This window comes from Aulonocara sp. 'chitande type north' Nkhata Bay, linkage group LG11, assembly GCF_057382095.1.
Source record: "Aulonocara sp. 'chitande type north' Nkhata Bay isolate Kocher_YH1m ecotype deep benthic linkage group LG11, A_spYH_male_GT1.1, whole genome shotgun sequence".
Lineage (NCBI taxonomy): Eukaryota > Metazoa > Chordata > Actinopteri > Cichliformes > Cichlidae > Aulonocara > Aulonocara sp. 'chitande type north' Nkhata Bay.
The window spans coordinates 10028259-10047275 of record NC_141354.1 but is presented as its reverse complement, the minus strand read 5'-3'; the positions used below and the strand labels follow the sequence as shown (position 1 = coordinate 10047275).

Sequence of the window (19017 nt, the reverse complement as noted above, 5' to 3'; positions counted from 1 at the left end):
GCCAGCAGATAGCTTAGTTAAGGAGGCAGGGGGCGTCGAAAGGCTTTCTGACTCACTTTTCTTCCCCAGCACAGATTCTGGGGAAGTGTCATCCATCAGAGATGTCGCCACGCTGGAGCTGCTCGCTGATTTGCGTCCAACAATCTCATCCTGAATGCACAGAATACACATGCACTTCAGTCGTCACTTTTTCTGCACAAAGTAAATGCATCTAGGAAAAATAAAATTCTAATACACAGAAACGCACTTCAGAGTCAGAGCTGTCCAGTTCAGCGAGGCTGGGAGCCTTCAGGAGCCGCTTTCTCTGAGGAACTGACTGAGATCCAGAGGGTTCGACTCTGGGTGATCCAGATCCGTTGGTGAGAGACAAAGAGCTGGATGTCCTCCTGCCCATACGTGGGCTGAACTCATCTGCATAGAGCCACACAGGAGAGTGTCATTCAGGCACAGCAGTTGAAACGAAACCCAAAACACATCCTCTCTGGATTCTTTGCATCCAAACAGGTTATACTTTGCATCTTTCTTTTACTATCCCATTTGTTATATGGGGGAACAGAGTTTTCAAGTTGTAGTGGGTTTCAGTGGGTGGTGAGGTGAAAGGATGCAATGAATGATGTTACAGAGGACTGAGTTTTGAGAGTCGCCGAAAGGTTAAAGAGGTTGGCGAAGGTTAAGTTTTTCCTAAGGGGAAGCATAGGAGCAGGGCGGTGTTACACGCAGAGCATGGATGCCTTCTTCATGAAATATTTAAACTGTGGACTCCTAAAAAAAAAAGCTTCTCTCCCATATCAACCCCCAGGGAACGTTTTTAGGGAAAGCTAAGTCCTTGAAACCAAATTTCCCAATTTACTAAACAGACACTCTTTACTGGCTAAAGTCTAAAAGTAGAAAAGACAACATTAAAATCAACCACCTACAATACCAAGCTGCCTGATTCTGACTAATTTCTGGGTAAAGCAAAAAGACAACCTGATGAGAGGGTTTGGAGGCAGGGAGTATGGGAAAAGCAGACAAGCGAGTGCTGCAAGAGACAGATAAAAAACACAGCTGATAGGATTGGTGGGAACCCTGAAACTCTCCTTTCTCCCTTCAGCCTCTTGTTTGTGGGAAAAGCATCCACATGAGCTCATCGTCTCAACACGAGCTCTGTTCCTGCTGCCCAGTCTTTTTATGACCAAAGATTCCTAAGAACCTACATCACCAGTTTTTCTCTATTCAGCCATCATTCTAAACCCTTTCTTTGTTTCACCCAAGTCTCAGCATTCACATATTCAAAAAGAGGAGATATTAGTTTAAAGCTGGCGGGCAGGGGGGAGACAAAACAGACAAGACCATTAGGTTAAAATGCAAACATGGCCTTCCAAACCACAGCATTGCTCATACGTTACCTATTCCAGTACGGAATAAATCCTGCGGCATACTGCGAGTTTTGCCGAAACCTAAAAGGGAGACCTCCTTTAATAAGATGGCTACAAGTAAATTGACCACTCAGTACACCTGCCGTTTATATCCAAATAAAATGGAGTGACTGAAGTAGTAAACAGATTTGTGTTTGACAGAATACTTTGGGATACTTTGTGTACGTGTACAGCTACAGGGAAATGGTCTGTTGTCTGGATTACATCATGAAACGTATAACTGCTCAATGTTAAAATACTGACCCTACAAAGGAGTCATTTTGATTCTAAAGTATTTAGTGCAAAATCTGATATTAAATGTTTTTATTTTGTCTATAAAATGATTTAAAATAGACATGGTTTTTAACATATTATCTGTCTTTGTGTGGGTTAGAAGAAGTTTAGTATCACTCTCATGTTGCCTGGCTAAGTCAAGATGGTTCAGCTTAGTTCAGCATAAAGACCACAGCTTTCAGTTCAGTTAAGGTTTCATTTGATTTTTTTATGTCTAATGTTTAAGCATCTTAGCCATGCTTCAGATCAACGACATGACCAGGGTGTAGCCCAGCTCTCGCTGTATGGTAGATGGAATAGGCTCCAGAGAGAGAGAACTCCAGTGATCGACTGGTCCCCTACTAGCAGGCACTCAGAGATAGAGGGGTAAAAGACCTTCCTTTTAACAAGAAGTGACCTCCAGCAGAACCAGGCTCGGGGACGGGCAGCACATCTGCTGTGTAGTTTTGCAGTAAATAGAACAAACACTTGCATTGCATACCATGCAAGAGTTCTGATTTGAGAGTTTGGTTTGTTTGGGATCATTGTCATGCTGTCAGCCAATTTCTAGCTGGTATTGGATGGTGGATCAAAAATTTGTGGTGTTTTTCTTTGTAATTCCATCAATTTTAACAAGATTTTAAAAACACTGTCTGGAATGCAGCACAAAACCATGACAGAGCCTCCAACGTGTTTTACAGATAACTATGAACACTCGCGGTTTTACGTCCCTCCTCCTGAAAATGTCAGATTTTCAAGTTTCATTCATCAGACTTATTTCTACTGATTTTAAGTCCAGTCCTTGTATAATTTGGCAAACCTACCTGCCATTTCTCCCAGTTTCCCTTCTTTAAGAATGGTTTCTTAACAGCTACCCTCTGTGTCAGGTCTTTGCCAGCGTTATGTAATTTATTCTAGCGTTATGTAATTTGAAACATCACTCCCATTACGGATCGATTAAGTTGACATTTTCCTTTCAATTTTTTGTAGGGGACCCCAGGGAGCCAATCAAATTACCCAAGTCACACCCTTGTTGCTAATCTAATCACCTGCTGACTCTAGCATTAAACAGAAGCACAGAGAGAGTGGCATCAACCTTCTCAACTAATGCACAACTACAACAAAATACTTAATGTCACATTTTAATGACAATTTAATTAGAACCAAGCAGCACCGCCTGCTCACGTTGCCTTTAAAACAATAAGCTATCACGAAGGCCCAACGCTGCGCGCAGCGACATGATACCTCACTGAGACTTGTGATCACAGCATTTAATCTCATGAAATCTATTTCCCCTTAGCCATACTCATTAATTTGTCAGCGGGAATGTAAAATCCCCACAAAGTACAGAGTTATCAATATGGTCACATCATATGGGAATGAGTGATTATACAGGGAAGGTTTTACACAGGTCAACAGACAACACAAATGAGGGAGCTGTTTTGAGAGACACTGGCTTCAGTAGGAGAGAAAGTGGAGCACAGGATTATTCTAAATTGGCCACCTGAGCACTGTTCCCTCATCGCAATCACAACACTATCTCCAAATTTGGAGACAGTGTTGGGCATGTTCCACTGCTGGTAGCCTGTAGCTCGTCATCTTAGACTATATATTTTACTATGCTGTGCAGAGCATGAGGCTGCGCACCGGTCCACCTGCGCACTGGCTCGATTCTGCAAAGTCACTGCTGCACACGAAAGACTCTTTTGTATAGATTCTTGGAGACGTTGACGGTGTCACGTATGCTTTTGGCTGTTCCTTGCCAACCCTTGATTAGATAGCTGGCAGCTCATTTCTACTGAAGTTTCACATTATAGAGGAACCTTTAAGAAACTAAGTGCTTGGAAAAGGTGACACTTTTCCCAAGAAGCAACAGCAGGAATATTTTTCAGGAGGTACAGGAATTTCATGAAGACTGACTAGAATAAACTGTTTCCTCAAGGCTGCAATCATTTTAACAGCCAACAGTATTTTTTTAAAAAAAAGAAGAAGATGTTGTTTGTATAGAAAGCAGTGATGTAATTTTACCATCCTTCCTTCAGAACGCTACATGCAAAAAAAAAAAACCAGCAACATTGTGAATAAAATTCTTCTTGTTTTGTAGCACCTCTAAACACTTTAAATATCTCAGTCTGGCTGTGAGGCGATGTAATCTCTTCCAATCGAAGACATGTATTACACAAAGTAAAGATTCCTTTTATGACAAATGAAAGGCAGTGAGTTTTGAACATAAGCTCATTTTTTGCTGGTCTGTAGGATAAAGTCACATCAAATACTTTTCAAGATTTCTTTTAAATGATCTGTTCATATATTTTCTATTATTTTTTGAATTTTCTTTTGTTTTGCACACTGAAATATAAGGCAAAGTTTGAACATGAAGACCTTTTTTTTTAATATTTGAGATCACATTGAGATCAGTGTGTGCTAAAATATGAGACTTTACAGGACCGATTGTTTGTTTTCCTCATATTTTAACTAGCCAATACTCAGACAGGTTCAGGAGGTTTTTATCTTTAAAGGTTTTCGAGATTTTCATGTTCAAGCTTTGCCTCAGGTTTCAACGTGCAAAAAATTGGTCTGAACGTTCATTTGATTTCCCTGGTTTTAAGGTTAACAAGTTTAAAGCATGGCCTGTGGATGTAGTTCAGCATGCCACTCATGTCACCTCGCTCTCATCAGCATCCTCCTACTGCCCAGTGTCCCACGGGTCCATTTTTCACCTCCAAAGGAGGCAATCACCAAACGATGAAGCACAACATGAAATGTGTGTACAATATGCAGATTGATGCATTAAAAGTGTGTATCTGTGTCTGTGTGTTTGTTCGTGCTGACAGAACAGATGAGCAGCCACAACAAAGCGGGGAACAGAAAGTGATGAAAAGCCAGGTAAGCAGCGAGGGAGACTTTACCTGACGCGTCAAAACTGAAAGACATGCTAAGTGGCCGAATTACTGCAACGAGAAACGTCATGGACAGTTATTGTTTGTGATAGAGGCACATCAAGTCAAGACTTACTACTGTACATACAAGAAGTTGGTATTTAGTGAGAAAAGAATTGAAATGGCATGCTTATTGTCTTATTTCAGATCCCAAAGGTTTCATTGCTTTCATGACGAGCAATAAGAGGATTTTTGAATAAGTCAGCCAATGGGGAGACACTGCAGACAACACAGTACTGGGTTCAGTGTGTTAATAGAAGTTGCAGACACTTAGCATTATTGTGGCATACGACTTATACTCTGTTGCAAACAATATAAGCCACAAAACAATAATAGGCATTAGTTGCAACACAAATATGAACGGTTAGGCAGCAGCAGCTACAATAGCACAGAGCATAGGCACAAAGTAGGAACATATAAAAGAACAGAAACAGCTCAAAGTAATGAAGCTAGTGCACACTTCTTATGTGATTCTGAGGTGCAGGCATCAGATCCATACTTCAGCTTAAAACGTCTTAAAATTTTAGAGCGAAGTATGGTTGCATGTGTATGGGAGTGTGCACGTGAGTGTGCACTAACGGGACTAAAAGATACCAAGAGCAGGGACAATGAAGTGGGACACCTCCTTACCCAGCCTTCCTCTGCGGACCTCGTCAGGAGAGACCGGGCGAAGTTTCCGCTCTGCTTTGATCTCCTCCAGGATCCGCTCGTGCAGCGTGGGAGGAGGCTGAGTCTGTGGCTTCAGCTTCCGAGCTGACACCTAAGTAGTGTGGGTTGATGATGGGTGGCACAGAGTGAAAAAGGGAGCATACCAACACTGACACAAATGTACAGGGCTGTAGCCCGCAGGCCTGCTTCTCTTCGCCTCTTCCGGTCTACTTTGACTGATTGTTCACCTGATTGCTGAGAGATGAGAGCACTGCTGAAAAAGCAGCCTGCTAATCCTGCTGCAAGATTGATATCAGCACAGAATCCATTATTTCTCCAAATTCAGGCTGCAGTGAGACGTGAACACCCGTGTGCTTTACAGAGTCTGAATTTACAGTCGATCACATGTAGTGGAAATAGTCAAGTCTAATCATCGGGATGATTTTGGCTTTAGCAACAGCAAATCAACCTATAAACCAACATGAGAGTCACAGTGTTTCCCACAAATAACACCAGGTTAGAAGCAGGAAATGTCTTTGTTAAAAATCCTTATTTTTTCAGAGTGTTTACTAATTTGCAAATGTGTAGAGGGATTATGGGTTTAATCTCAGTTTTAATGTTTAAATCAATCAGATTTGTTAGTACTCACAGGATTGAGAGGGGGTCTGGACCTGATGAACTCCAGGATGACTTCATGAGCACTTTTCTTTAATCTTGGTGGGATGTCTCCATTGACCTGAAGCAAAGGAACAATTGGTCTGCTTATATTAGCTCAGACAAACGCTGCTTCTTTCAGGAGGTCATTTACTAGATGGAGAACATGATGGATGGAAAAATTAAATAATCCAAACTCAAATAATAAAAAAAACACAATATCAAAAAAAGTATATATGGACATTTTTAAATTTTCTGTTGCAAGACAACCAAACCCAAGACCACATACATAAGGCTGAGATTGATGATTATTTTTAATTATCATCAAGGCTGTCAAATTTTCCAGCGTTGTTCTCAGAGCCCAAGACGTTAAATCATGCTTGGGTCATCTGACAGTCAAAAAACTAGTAATATTCAATAATGGTTCTAATATAAAAGCAGCAACTCCTCACTGCTAAATAGAAAGACTTTAATCAGCGATCACAATAGTTACAAAATATTATTTGAAGTTTTCAGTTTTGCTATGAATAATGCCAAATGGAAGAGTAAAGTCATGCATATGCAAGTTTACACCAAAGCAACCCGTTATGGTACCGTTTTCTGGAGCATTTCATTAAATGATTTGAACTGTGGTGGTGTGTTTTCTAGATGTGGACTTACACAACAACTTCAGGTATCACACTGAAGCCTTAAAAGACTAAAAACAAAAGTCAACAGTATACTAAAAAAGGGATTATTTGCCCTCGTAAACATGAAGCCATGTTTGAGTAAAATGCAGCTGAAATATATAAAATCAAAGGTTTATTTATTTAAATCATTAAGGAAAATATGTTTGGTATAAAAAGAATCTAAAACAATCAAGTGAAATTTCCATTGACTAGATGCCATTAAATGTAACATAGCATTTTATGAGTGTATGCAGTCATCATTTCATCACATTAGTGAAAGTCACAGTTATACAGTATCCAATAATAATCAATGCAACCTTATGATTTTCATGAAGCAAGCGTTTCCCTGCTGGATCAAAACAACAGTGCAGCACTGAGTGCAGCATTCGAGTAATATTTTCAAAGCTGCAACACGTGTTTTGACACTGACCATGACTTTACGTAGTTTGTAGCGTTTGGACCTGATGTCATCCATGAGCATCTCATAGGGAGTGAGCTGGTACTCAATAGGCAGAGGGTTGTACTGACGCTCCTGCACCTTCTTCAGCTTGACTCCTTCACGCAGGTCCCTCATCACCTGAACCCAGAATCGAGCCTGAGAGGAGAAGAACTAGTGAAAGAGGAACCCAGTGTAGAAAAGAGAGGCTAGCCTCTGCTTGCACACAGAACAGGGAAACAGGGCGCCATCATCATGTGCAGTGGCCATATCAATCTCAGCATGGTTCCTGAGAAGTTCTTTGATTACTGTGTGTTTACCGTGATATATGAATTCATGGAGATATCTTCACGTGAACATTTGAGGCTACAGCCAAAGGTTGAACATTGCATACCCAGTCAGCATTCTGTAACTCGTTCAGGTCTCGGCCAGGCTCCTCTGATGACTCCTCCATCTTACGGAGGTTCTGGTGAAAAAGAACAAGATCAAATATAAAAAGTGCTGTTTTGGTAAATAACAAGACATGTTCCCATATGTAAGCTGTTAAGTGGCTTCACTCAAATAGCTTTGAATTCACAGCTACACAAATCTTTATTTCTCTCATGCTGCCTGTTATGCAGCTCCTGATGTTAGTCTCTGGCTTCAAACACTCACTATTAGTTCCAGACTTTTAAAGATCCCCCTCTGTAAAATCATAGTTTTCTTACTGGAAAGTTTCACAGAAACTCAAGCTGTAAGAACTGTAAGCTTAATGCATATCTTTATTATTATTATTATTGGAAAATAATAATAATTTAAGACATTATAATTTAATAATTTAATAATTTGAGACATTATGACAAGAAGTATGAAGTATGGAAGCAAGTCCCCTTTAATGCTCCCCTTTAACTTTTATATTAACAGGATGAGACCATAACAAGCTTGTAAAAAGCAGTAGACAGACTGAAAATGTGTTTCCTCTGGTTAATCTTTGCAGTGATGCTGTCCTGATCATGTCACCGGAGGGGAAAGTTTGGTAAGACAATCACGGGAGTTTGCCCAGCTGACTGCCGAGTTAAAACCTCAGGCCACAGGGGAAATTAGAATTCACCATCATCCTACGGGGGCACAGCTGTGTTGACTGACTGCTTACATAATATCACTCGCAACAGGCTTTTTGGTGCATCACAAGTCAATATGTCTACAGTGCGTACAGTACTCCAATCAAAAGATAACAAGATGGTCCCTGATGCTTTATGATAGCCCATCAAAATAAATAACTGATAATCTAGCCAGTGAAGAGCATAACAACAGCTTAGTTCAACTGCTGTAAAACACCATTATCTCATTTGGATGGACAGCAAAACTCCAGATCAGATCAAAGCAACATATTTTCCATTCCACTTGAGCAGCTTCTTCCACGTGTTTTGCATTAATTAAATCATGAAAAGTAATCCACAATGTGAACGAAACCTTTTTGCTGCTAAAGGGGCCACAAAATAAAATATTCAGGGCATTTGCCAACTGCATGTAAAACCTTAGTAATTCTGCCTTCTGTTGATATTATTCATTCATTTTCTCTCTTAACAGCTGACAAGAAGCACGCAACCCTGAGCAAATAGGAGCACAAGTTGTCTGTGAATCACCACTAATTCAGTTGCTGTTCAGCAGCAGGAGGCATGTCTGTGGAAAGATATTTGGCAGCGATGTCTGGTAGCAGTGGTTGGATGAAGATGGACTTTTCTGAAATGTGTTTAACAAAGAACACCAAAACACACAAACAGGACAATGGGTTTGAAAGGAATTTAGGCACATTTGGTTCTTTACAGAATAATTACTGAGAGTCTACAGTTAGGTAGCAGGTATACGAGTCTGTACACGGACTAAACGCTGATTGATGTGTTTAGATTAAATAGGGATGAATCTATATGTCATTAGGGGAAATGGCAGATGCCGCTCATTTTATGCTGCTGCTTCTTATATCAGCTTACTATTAATTCTTAGGGCCAAATTTCTTTAACGGGCCAAAATAGCTAAAATAGCATCATTTTTACTTAATCACAGTTAATTTCACCATCAAGCACAAACAAAATAAGACATGCTTTTGTTTTGGTGCTAAAAGTTTGAGCAATAAACAGTAAAGTGCATATTGCAAATGTATCCATCATTTTTGCCTTAAGAAAGAAAATCCTGAAAAAACATTTGCAACAGCTTCAGCACAAAAATCTGTGAGTTCCCATCTTTTACATGCAAACTTGTCACTGTGCTCTCTTTGTAAGTACTGATAATATTTTTTTTTTTTTAATGCAACACATTATTAAATCTGCCCCTTATTGACTTCCTCTGTTGCATTTGCTGAATAGCCTAGATTGTATTCCTGCACAGTTGGCTATCCTATTCTATTTTTCTTGCCTCAAAGGACACTAGTAAGCAGTGTTGCCAACTCCTCAGTAAGGAAAATCGCTATTGGCTGTCCTAACAGTCGCTAGAAGTCGCTAAATGACATCATCGCCTAATTTGCATAATTGGTCATGCTAATATAATTGCAACCTACGCTGTTGGAGAGAGAAATAACATCGTGAAAGAGAGATAAAGTCAGTAAAAAACGTCTTAAATCCATTTATAATTTATATCTTTTAGTAATTATTGTTTTTTAATGTCACAATTCCAACCCTGCTGCTTTATCCGGGCTTGGACCGGCAAAAGTGACCCGAAATAGGCACTCTGGTGGAGTTACTTTGTGTGTGTGTGTGTGTGTGTGTTTATAAATATTTTAAAACCTTGTGGTCCACAAAACAACTGAACAGTAAAAGAACTTACTGCATTACAGTCAGTTCTTTTACTGTTCGTTCCTGCGCGATTCATTTGCAGTTTGGACGCATAGGTTTGAACGTCTCCTGCCCTGATAGCAGCTGGGGGAGGACTATCCTCCGCCTGTGAGCGCTTTGGCATGGGCAAGGTGCCCATGGCAGCACCCGCTGCTTATTGAGAGTAAGAGCGATACGCGTTTTCACGTCAAAAAGTCATAAATAAGGCTCCAATAACACCAGAAGTCGCCAGATTTGTCGCTAGTCGCTTTTTAGGAAAAAAAAGTCGCCCAAGGGGGTCTGAAAACTCGCTAAATATAGCGACAAAGTCGCTAAGTTGGCAACACTGCTAGTAAGGAATGTCTTAGCAAAAAACAGTATAATGGGTATTAGACAGGAGTGTACCTTGAAGTGGCTCGCAGATTTTCACTTGCTAGTGCCTCTCACATATATATGGGGTTTGAAAATATAACTGCTACTGGAATTGTTAATCTTACTTATGGTAAATAACTGTTAATAAAATCTGTTTACCATGTTAACTTTTTTAATTTATTTGTGGTGACATTTTGATGTTTAGCATGTTATGTTTACCATCTTGCTTTAGCACTTTAGCATGCTAAGGTCTTTTGACATTGCATGAGAAGAATGGCATAGGTGGTCACAATGACAATGCTAAGGTGATGTTTAACAGGTATATTATTCATAGTTTTAACTATTTTAAATATGTGTTAGCATTACTAAACTTGTTAATTAGCACAAAACAAAAAGTAGAGCTGAGGCTGATGGAAAGCTCATTCATTAGCATTAGCATTATAGGTTCCACACATGAGTTCTGTATAAATGGTACAACATTTTATGTGGTACAAGAACCATCGCAAAGCTATACAATGGACTCTAGTTCTTTTGGCACGTAAAAAAAACTGACTACAAGAAATACGTCTGTATGCTATTGAGTTTTAACAAATGACAAACACAGCGATGGTAACAACTTCAGTTTACAATTACTGCAACCCCCAACTTTCCTCAAATTTAAGTTTCTGTCTTAGCCTGTTCCACTCTGCAATAAAACTCTCCTTTCCTGAGAGTTGCGTAACTGACCTAATCCTCCCCTGTATTCATTCAGCTGCATTACAGTGCAGTGAAAGGGCAGCAGCAGTAGTGCATAGCAGGAAGGAACCCTGAGGTGAGACGTACAAACACATGCACACAGCTCCTTAAGGAAACTGTTCCAACCCACAGCTGAGCTCCAAAATGCTCCCAAGGAAAACAAAGTCCACAATGACTCCTGCCTGTGATCTTAATGGTTGGGTAGAAAAATAAAATAAAAACAGAGCAACGAGACATGACTTGAAATAAAAAAATGAGTCAATAAGACATCTTTGGTAAAAGAATCACGTTGTCAACTGGCATTACATTTGCTCTCAAAGACTTTTCTTTAGAAAGATTTAGAAAGATCTGCATTGTGTCTGTGCAAACCTGCTAATCATCGATCTCTAGGGAACATTATTAGAAATCACCTGCCAGGATCCCTGCCTACAACAGGCATTACACCAACAAAATGCTGTGGAGAGAATTAATCTTCGGTGGTATGAGAACAACTTGTTAAAATATTATGGTGCAAACCATCCAGCCACTACAATAGGACTGTTTTCATGATCATGCCAGGCTGAAGGCTAGCTATGAGAACCTGAACTCAGCGCTCTTGGAAGACTGAGAGTCAGCATGTCTGCAGATTTAGTCATCTATGTCTGACATGCACGACAAACATGTCACTATTTTTTTCATGGTGGCTCACTTCAACCTGTCAGCTGGGAGGGTGTCAGTACATGGCATGTCACCCGCACACAGCACCCTTGCCTTACCAGTTTATATCAAAATTGCTACTGCAAGTGTTTTGCTCTTAATCATCACCGTCACCATAAATGTGTTGCTACTTTGTAACCTCATAGCTTGTTCTTGTATAAGGAAATCAGTAGTTTTATTTCTGTTCTCATTCTATTCCATGTATTCATGTATATTAGAATTAATGAGTGGCCCATAAAATGAAGACAATAAAATCTTCATTTTTAAAGCTGTGAGTCAGAATCATTTGTGGTTATATCACAGTATGAGTAATGTAGGTTGAGCACGCATGTATATTAATTCATTCGCTCTTTCCCCAGCCATTCCCACGGATGCCTTTCTGCATCAGCTGACTGCCTTCTGCGCTGTCACACAGTAAACAGGGCTTTCACACACATACTGTCTTCATGTCTTTGTGAGTCACATTCATGTGTATTGTAAGCTACAGTCAAGCCTAGTGATGGTGATATAACTAAAAACCATTCAGGTGGTTTATAAGAATCTTTGATACTTAAGATAAGATTTATGGTTGTTACATAAAAATTGTCTTCTCTGTCAATAGTTAGTTAGTTGTTCTCAGGGCTAGCCAAGTGGTCAGCTAAATAATTAGCTGTGAGTCATAACGTTATTATCCATCATTAAAAATTTAAGTTATGCAGATTTTCCTCCGTTTTGTCTTTTATTGCCTTTCTGACTTTTGGCTGACGGAAATTCTTGTTTAATTTGGACACAGCACAATTTGTCATGACATCAGTCATCTTAGGCAGACAGCTAGCTTCCGAGCATGAAGAAATCTGTGAGCCAGTCCATCATCAAATTAGGCTGTAACAGATGAGGCTACATAGCTGCAGAACAGCCAGGGTGCCCATGCTGACCCCTGTACACCAGCAAAAGCATCAACAATGGGCGCGAGAGCATCAGAACTGGACCACGGAGCAATCAAAGAAGGTGGTTTTGTCATGGTCCGGGTGAATACGGGGTGTTTCCACTCTGCTGGGCTCCACCTTCAGACGGAGACTCCAATCAGCTTCCACACCTGGTTCCAATCAAGTCACCTGCATATAAGACCAGCGTTCATGACAGACCCCTGCCAGATCTTCTGCTAACACATGTTAGTGCTAGGCCGCCAAGCCCTTGCGAGAACTCTGGATTACTGTTTTTTCTCCTCACCGTGTTTTCTTTCCTTTTTCGCCATAGGACCCATCTGCCTGCCTCCCTGCTCAGCTCCCCACTCCAAGCCTATTCTGGATCTGCTTTGGACACTCCTCACCCGGAACCCCCTGGACACTCCCTCCTCGATTGACACTCCAAATCTGCGACGCGTAAGCCCAAACCACCATAGCCTAATCCTCCAGCTGTGATTCATTGAGACTACCACTGACTACTTTCCTCCTCTCATCATAGTGACTTCACACCTCCCTCCAAGCCGCTGCCCCCTTTCTCCATTCCCTGGATCCCTCTGTGGAATCCAGCCCTCAGAGTTTCTCGTTCACAGTTTTGCCTCACAGTTTTCCGCTCATAGCTTTCACAGTTCATAGCATGCATAGGTTATAGCATTCTTAGTTTTCTGTTTTGTAACTTCGCTCAGCTCTGTAAATAAACTCTGTGCTCACGCCCGTTTTGCCTCCCTCTGTGTCTGCATTTGAGTCCACACCCACTGCCTGGCCCTCTCGGCCGTAACAGGTTTGGTCTGAAGAATCACGTTTTCCTTTGCATCACATGGCTGGCCGGGTGCATGGCTGTGGCTAACCTGAGGAACACCTGGCACCAATGGGAAGAAAGGAAGCTGGCAGAGGCAGTGTGATGCTTTGGGCAGTGTTTCTTCTGGGTCCATGTGGATGGTACTTTTACACGTACCACCTACCTAAGCATCGTTACAGACCATGTACACTGTTTAATGGAAACAATACTCCCTTATGGCTGTGGCCTCTCTCAGCAGGATAATGTGTAACACAAAGCAGTAATGGTTCAGAAATGGTTTGAGGAACACAACCACACGTTTGAGATGTTGAGATATTTGAAATCTTGGCCTCCAAATTCCAAAATCTCAATCCAATTGAGCATGTGTGGGATGTGCTGGACAAACAAGTCCCACCTTGCAACTTGCAGGAGTTAAAGAATCTGTTGCTAACATCTTGGTGAAGATACCACAGCAAGACTCGATGGGTCAGGGCTGTTTTGACAGCAAAAGGACTCACACAATATTAGGCAGATAGCCATAATGTTATGCCTGATCTGTTTTATCATAGGACCCTACCTCTTTGGCACTCTTGATCTTCTCCAAGAAAGTGCGCAGCTCTCTGGTTTCTGTGTACAGGGCTCGGCACACTGCCTGGTAATGACTGGGCGCATCTGACACACTGGGTAGATGAGCTGTGCACAGCTAAAACAGAGGAAGCAAAAGGATTTTCAGTTCACACTTCACACAGCTGCACTGAAAGAAAATCAAAAACAACAATCAACAATACATTTTCGGTGACACACAATTCATTTCTAAATTTCACGCGCTTACATTCACTTCATTAAGTTTCAAGATTTTCTTTGTGATTTGTTTGTTTATTTGACAGCCTGATCAGGTTTTCAGGTCATTTAGGACTTTATTAATTGATTGATTTTGTGCTAAGACAATAACAAGCTATTATTTTGCAAAGCATTGTATTAGATCAGATAATTTAAAGTATAGCAATCTAACAAAAGCTGGCATGACAATGACAATAATTAATCTGACTATTTTGATTGCTGGTTTCACGGCTACAACAACAGCACGCGTTTAGGCTTTAAATGAAGTATAGATAGTCGTATCAAGCTAGCACTTAGCTAATGGATCTCAGTGGCATTAAATAAAAGCAAAATACCAACCAAAAGACACTTGTAAACAGCTGTTATTGACTGATGAACACAATTCACAAGACAGCTCTGCCTGAGGTCAGCCACACTGCTGCTCCACAAACACACACACAGCGATGACAAAATATGCCCTTGTTTCTCTCAGAGGAACAGAAGGTACCTTTGGCCAACGCTCTGCATGCTCTTGGCATCCGTTTGTCCAGACTGCAAAAATTTCACTAAACATGGAAAACACCAGACAACTGTCTCATTTTAGAAACTTTAACCTGCCAATAAGTGTGGGAGTAACAGAAAATAATGGGTTCAGTTAAGTGTACATAAAATTCATATTTTTTAAATACAAAATCAAAACAGTTCCATTGAGTGGATAAATATGGCTCTAATCTAAAATAGTGTCATCGGGGGTTAGTACAGTAGGACAAAAGGTAAACCAAGGAGCACAGGGGGTGAATGGTCTCAGGGGGAAAACAATTCAAACTGACAGCTAGAAAGCCACAGGCCAGACTGCCACACCGCTCCCATGCATCTCCTTGGAGAGCAGTGTTGGTGTGCATGTGTGCACTTGTGTGTGTGACTGGGTACATAGTTATTACGTAAACAGTGCACAGGCATGCGAGGACTGACACAGTGACTCTGCTCCATTGGACAACAGAGATGCATGCCTCCCAGCAAAGATGAGCCTGGCAGCCCGAGTGCACTGTGGTTCTGAGCTCTGCTTTCACTGCTGAGTTTAATATGTTGAATATTTAATAGTTTAATTTTTCCTAAACACTTGCCCTCTTTGTTTGCATCTGTTCCTGGAATACCTTGGTAGATGATGTTTTCCTCAAGAACTGGAGAACTGTTTTAGCTTCACACATAGTAGAGAAAATGTTTTATAAGTGTGTATAGTTCCAAACACTTACACCACTCATGTCTGTTTGGAGAGATTACTATTTTATTTCACTTTCCTTAGATTTGGAATTATGGATTTTCACTTGCAAACGAGTGATTACCTGCTCTAAGTGGGAATTACATCGCCTACGTCTTCCATTACTGGAATCATTAAGTTCTGTTTTCTCCCAGCTGTTGCAGGAATCCTTGATCAAAAAATATTTTATATGTGACTGACAGTGATGGGAATAACGGCGTTACTTTTTTCAGTAACGAGTAATCTAATTAATTACTATTCCTATCGTTACAACGCCGTTACAGTTACTAACAAGAAAATGCGCGTTACTATTTTACACTAGTGGGAACACAACGAATATGACTGCACATTTACGCCGACATCATCCTAGTGCAAAGACAAGTGGAAGCAGACAAAAACAACAAGCATGCATGCTACAAACTTTACCCGAGTCATTTAGTCATTTTTTGTTTTGTCTGAGCACATACGTGTGTGTATTTACATATATATTCATATTTGTAGATGTAAATGCAAGTATGTGTAATTGTATATGTCGTTTTGTACTGTGTATGTGTGAAATAAAGATACAATAACAATAATAGCTGATTGGTGGACCCTCTAGCTCTTACCCAGCACTAACTACTGCACCTCCATTCTGCCCTATAGGATTAATGTTTTCATGGGTGACCACTTTGTCCACTATTTAAAAAAGCTGTTTTAGCTCATGTCTTTTACAGTATCAGCCCACTTTAAGACAGCTTTCTCTTAATTGGCCAACGTCTGTACATAGTGCTTGTGTGCCTGTGTTTCTTAGCCGTTTGGTGCCTTGCAGAGATGACCTTTGAGGAGTAGATATCAGCTCAGAGAAACTGTTAGTATATCAGTATGCAGAGCAGCTGGAAGCCTCTGCTTTTGAGGGGATTACTTTTACATACTTAACACTTATTAACTAAAATTACTTTATCTCTTGGCAGTATCCTTTTTAACCACCAGCCATCAGTGGCTGAACATACATATTAGCGTCCACCAGCTGCTTACATTGAAAATATCTCTGTAGCCACGAATGCCAGAGACGTTATCAGAGTCCTCCACCTCGTCCTCTTCCTCTGTGGCCTCGTAGCCTTCGTCAAGGCATGCTTCCCTCTCAGCCTCAGCCATGTTAGTCATGAGATCAATGAGCTGCTCTAGAGGAGGACTCAGCTCCCTTTCCTCATTCTCCTTCAGCCCGTAGTCCAGAGCCTTGTAAATCATGATCCCCAGAGACTCGATCACCTGCAAGACAAAAACAACTAGTTTATATGCTATTACTAACTCATGTCTATATGTTTATTAGAATCATCTGTTTTCATTAATAAATAAAATGTAACATTTGTACATCTAACATGCCTCGATCATTTAAAATAAAATTCATCTATAAATATGTTGTATCTGATAATAAAGATCATAATAAAAATGATACTCTTTATTATACATTTACTCTTTATAACTGTTAACTATTTGTCACATAATAAAAACAAATATAGATTTGTCCCTTTGTTATTCAACATGATCCCCTCTAGTGTATCAGGCCTGAGCGGAACACGTGTGATGTGTTGACTGCACGGCTCTTTGCAGAGACAGCTTCCTCTGTCACCACACAAACACTCCCTCATGAAGATCATATGCACAATCAATATCATATGCATACAGTCAGATCCCAGTCTGGTCCCATGTAAAGAAAAAGAACAGTAAAGCAGGCTTTATTTAGGGTGTGGCTACTTTTTAAGCTCCTCCCATTTTAACCTGCAGTATCCTCATGTTTGTCAGGCAGATGATATATGATCAGTCACTAAGACTGTAACTAGCTGCTTGCTTGCCTCTTACCATGTCTTGTGTGTGTAGCATAAAGTGGCTTCATCTCCTTTAAACAGCCATCTCTATTGGCTGGAAATGACTGTAAAATACTCCACGTCAGCGAGAACAATAAATTGTCTTTTTTCATAAAGAGTCACACCTTTTATGTACAATAATTGTATATTAGTGTAAAATTAATGATTCGAGCAGTTTCAGCTGGTCATTTACGTGAACGTTTCTGTGAATGAGAGAGCAATAACCTTTATGCAGCTGTATGCAAACCAATCAAAACACTTTTAAGACACTATACTACTTTCTGTGGCTTCATCACATGTTTGGGTTGTAAACACAAGCAATAAACACACATTAATATTTAACAGGTTTAGCAAGAATCAGCCTGTTGTGACCTTACCTCATTCAACAATAATACACACTTGACAAAAAGGATAAACATTAGAGTGTTTAAACAAAATTAAACAAAAAATTCTTACTAGGTGAATAGCTTTTGTCAGACCAACAGTGGCAACAGCAGCAAAAGCTTAAAAAATCACAGAAAATTACTTTAAAAAATCATATATTATTTTCTTTTTCTCAGGCTGATGCATGTAGGTCAGGAGATGGTGCGCTTGAGTTTTCCTGGAATTGGGGAGTCATGGTGGATAAAGCAGACATTGCCAAAGCCAAGATAAAAGAGTGAGAAATCACAGAGAGGATTATTCTGCAGCCCTGAGCACTTAGACAAGACTGAGAGGGGCAAAAACCAAAGCAAAACACTGAGAGAAAAGACAGCAAGAAAGACATGGGATGAAATCAGAGGGAATAAGGGGAGGTCAAATATCAGGAGACAGGAAAAGAGGAAAAAAACAGATAAAAAAACAGAAAATGATATGTTGAGAGGTCAAAGGGGGCAGTAGAAAGGTCAGGCACAAGGATCAAGTGTGTGTGTGTGTAGACATGAAGATCAAGGGCAAATCAATGATTGCTCATGGAAGGAGGAGTCATATGAGACATCCCCCCCCATCAGTGGGTAATGGCTGAGTTTTCTCAGGGGGAAATGAATGCGACCTCTTTGTCTCAGCTCCACCTGGGCCCACACCCACTGACAGATGAGACATATTCAACCCAGGATGAACACACCCCACACCCCGATTTAACCAATTATCAATGCATAGTTCACCCCACAGTATGTTTTACTCAATAATGTTTTAACAGTACGTGTTCAGTTTGTGGATTTTTAGGCTCCTGTTTCTTATCTCCTCCTCCTCCATCATAAAAAGCCACGCCTTAAAGTATTCAGTCAAGGTCTTAAACAGCATTTGATCTGCAAAATGAGATTAAATGGAACAAGACGGACTACAGCGGATTCAATCACACTTTTTTCTTCACAGCAAAGATTAAGAGCATCGAGGGACTCACATTGAGATATATTATTCTGTATTTTGCTGGAGTGGGTGTTTAGTTTAAACCAGCATCAGGACCAGAATGGTGCTCATTTAAAGAACAAAAGGCTCATCTTTATAGGCTGTAAGAAAACCAGGCAATGAAGTTTGGTTACAGAGAATTATGACAAATAATCTAAACAATCCTTGGCATAAAATTGGCATTACAGAGCAAACAGATATTCCAGTATTTTACAATCCTCTTTATTAAAAATAATATGTTTATAAATTTATGTAATTTCCTTGAATTGCAACTTGAAAAACAAAACTTTCAAAATGAGCTCATCATTTAAGGTAAAGGAGACTAACACGTTCTTGACAAATAATAAACTACAAATTGCGACTAATGGACAAACCTGAGCTGTC

At 40.3% G+C, this 19017-nt stretch overlaps 1 protein-coding gene and 1 long non-coding RNA gene across 7 annotated transcripts in view; one reads left to right on the top strand and one right to left on the bottom strand.

The window, feature by feature from the left end:
- Positions 1-19017, bottom strand: part of LOC147318517 (protein spire homolog 1-like) — a 36812-nt gene that overhangs the window by 6702 nt on the left and 11093 nt on the right. For 2 of the 6 annotated variants that reach the window (XM_086310488.1, XM_086310489.1), the window contains exons 3-12: positions 16418-16651; positions 13901-14026; positions 7410-7481; positions 7010-7174; positions 5907-5993; positions 5240-5369; positions 4580-4621; positions 1389-1439; positions 248-411; positions 57-150 (exon numbers count right to left, since the gene is read on the bottom strand). In XM_086310488.1, coding sequence (XP_086166614.1) covers positions 57-150; positions 248-411; positions 1389-1439; positions 4580-4621; positions 5240-5369; positions 5907-5993; positions 7010-7174; positions 7410-7481; positions 13901-14026; positions 16418-16651 — 1165 coding nt within the window. The remainder of the gene's footprint in view (positions 1-56; positions 151-247; positions 412-1388; positions 1440-4579; positions 4622-5239; positions 5370-5906; positions 5994-7009; positions 7175-7409; positions 7482-13900; positions 14027-16417; positions 16652-19017) is intronic. The other 4 variants (XM_086310484.1, XM_086310487.1, XM_086310483.1 and 1 more) reach the window with 3 other exon arrangements.
- LOC147318518 (uncharacterized) lies at positions 12391-13294 on the top strand. The gene is made up of 3 exons (XR_015131383.1): positions 12391-12754; positions 12841-12965; positions 13048-13294. It is a non-coding gene; the product is annotated as an uncharacterized LOC147318518 (long non-coding RNA).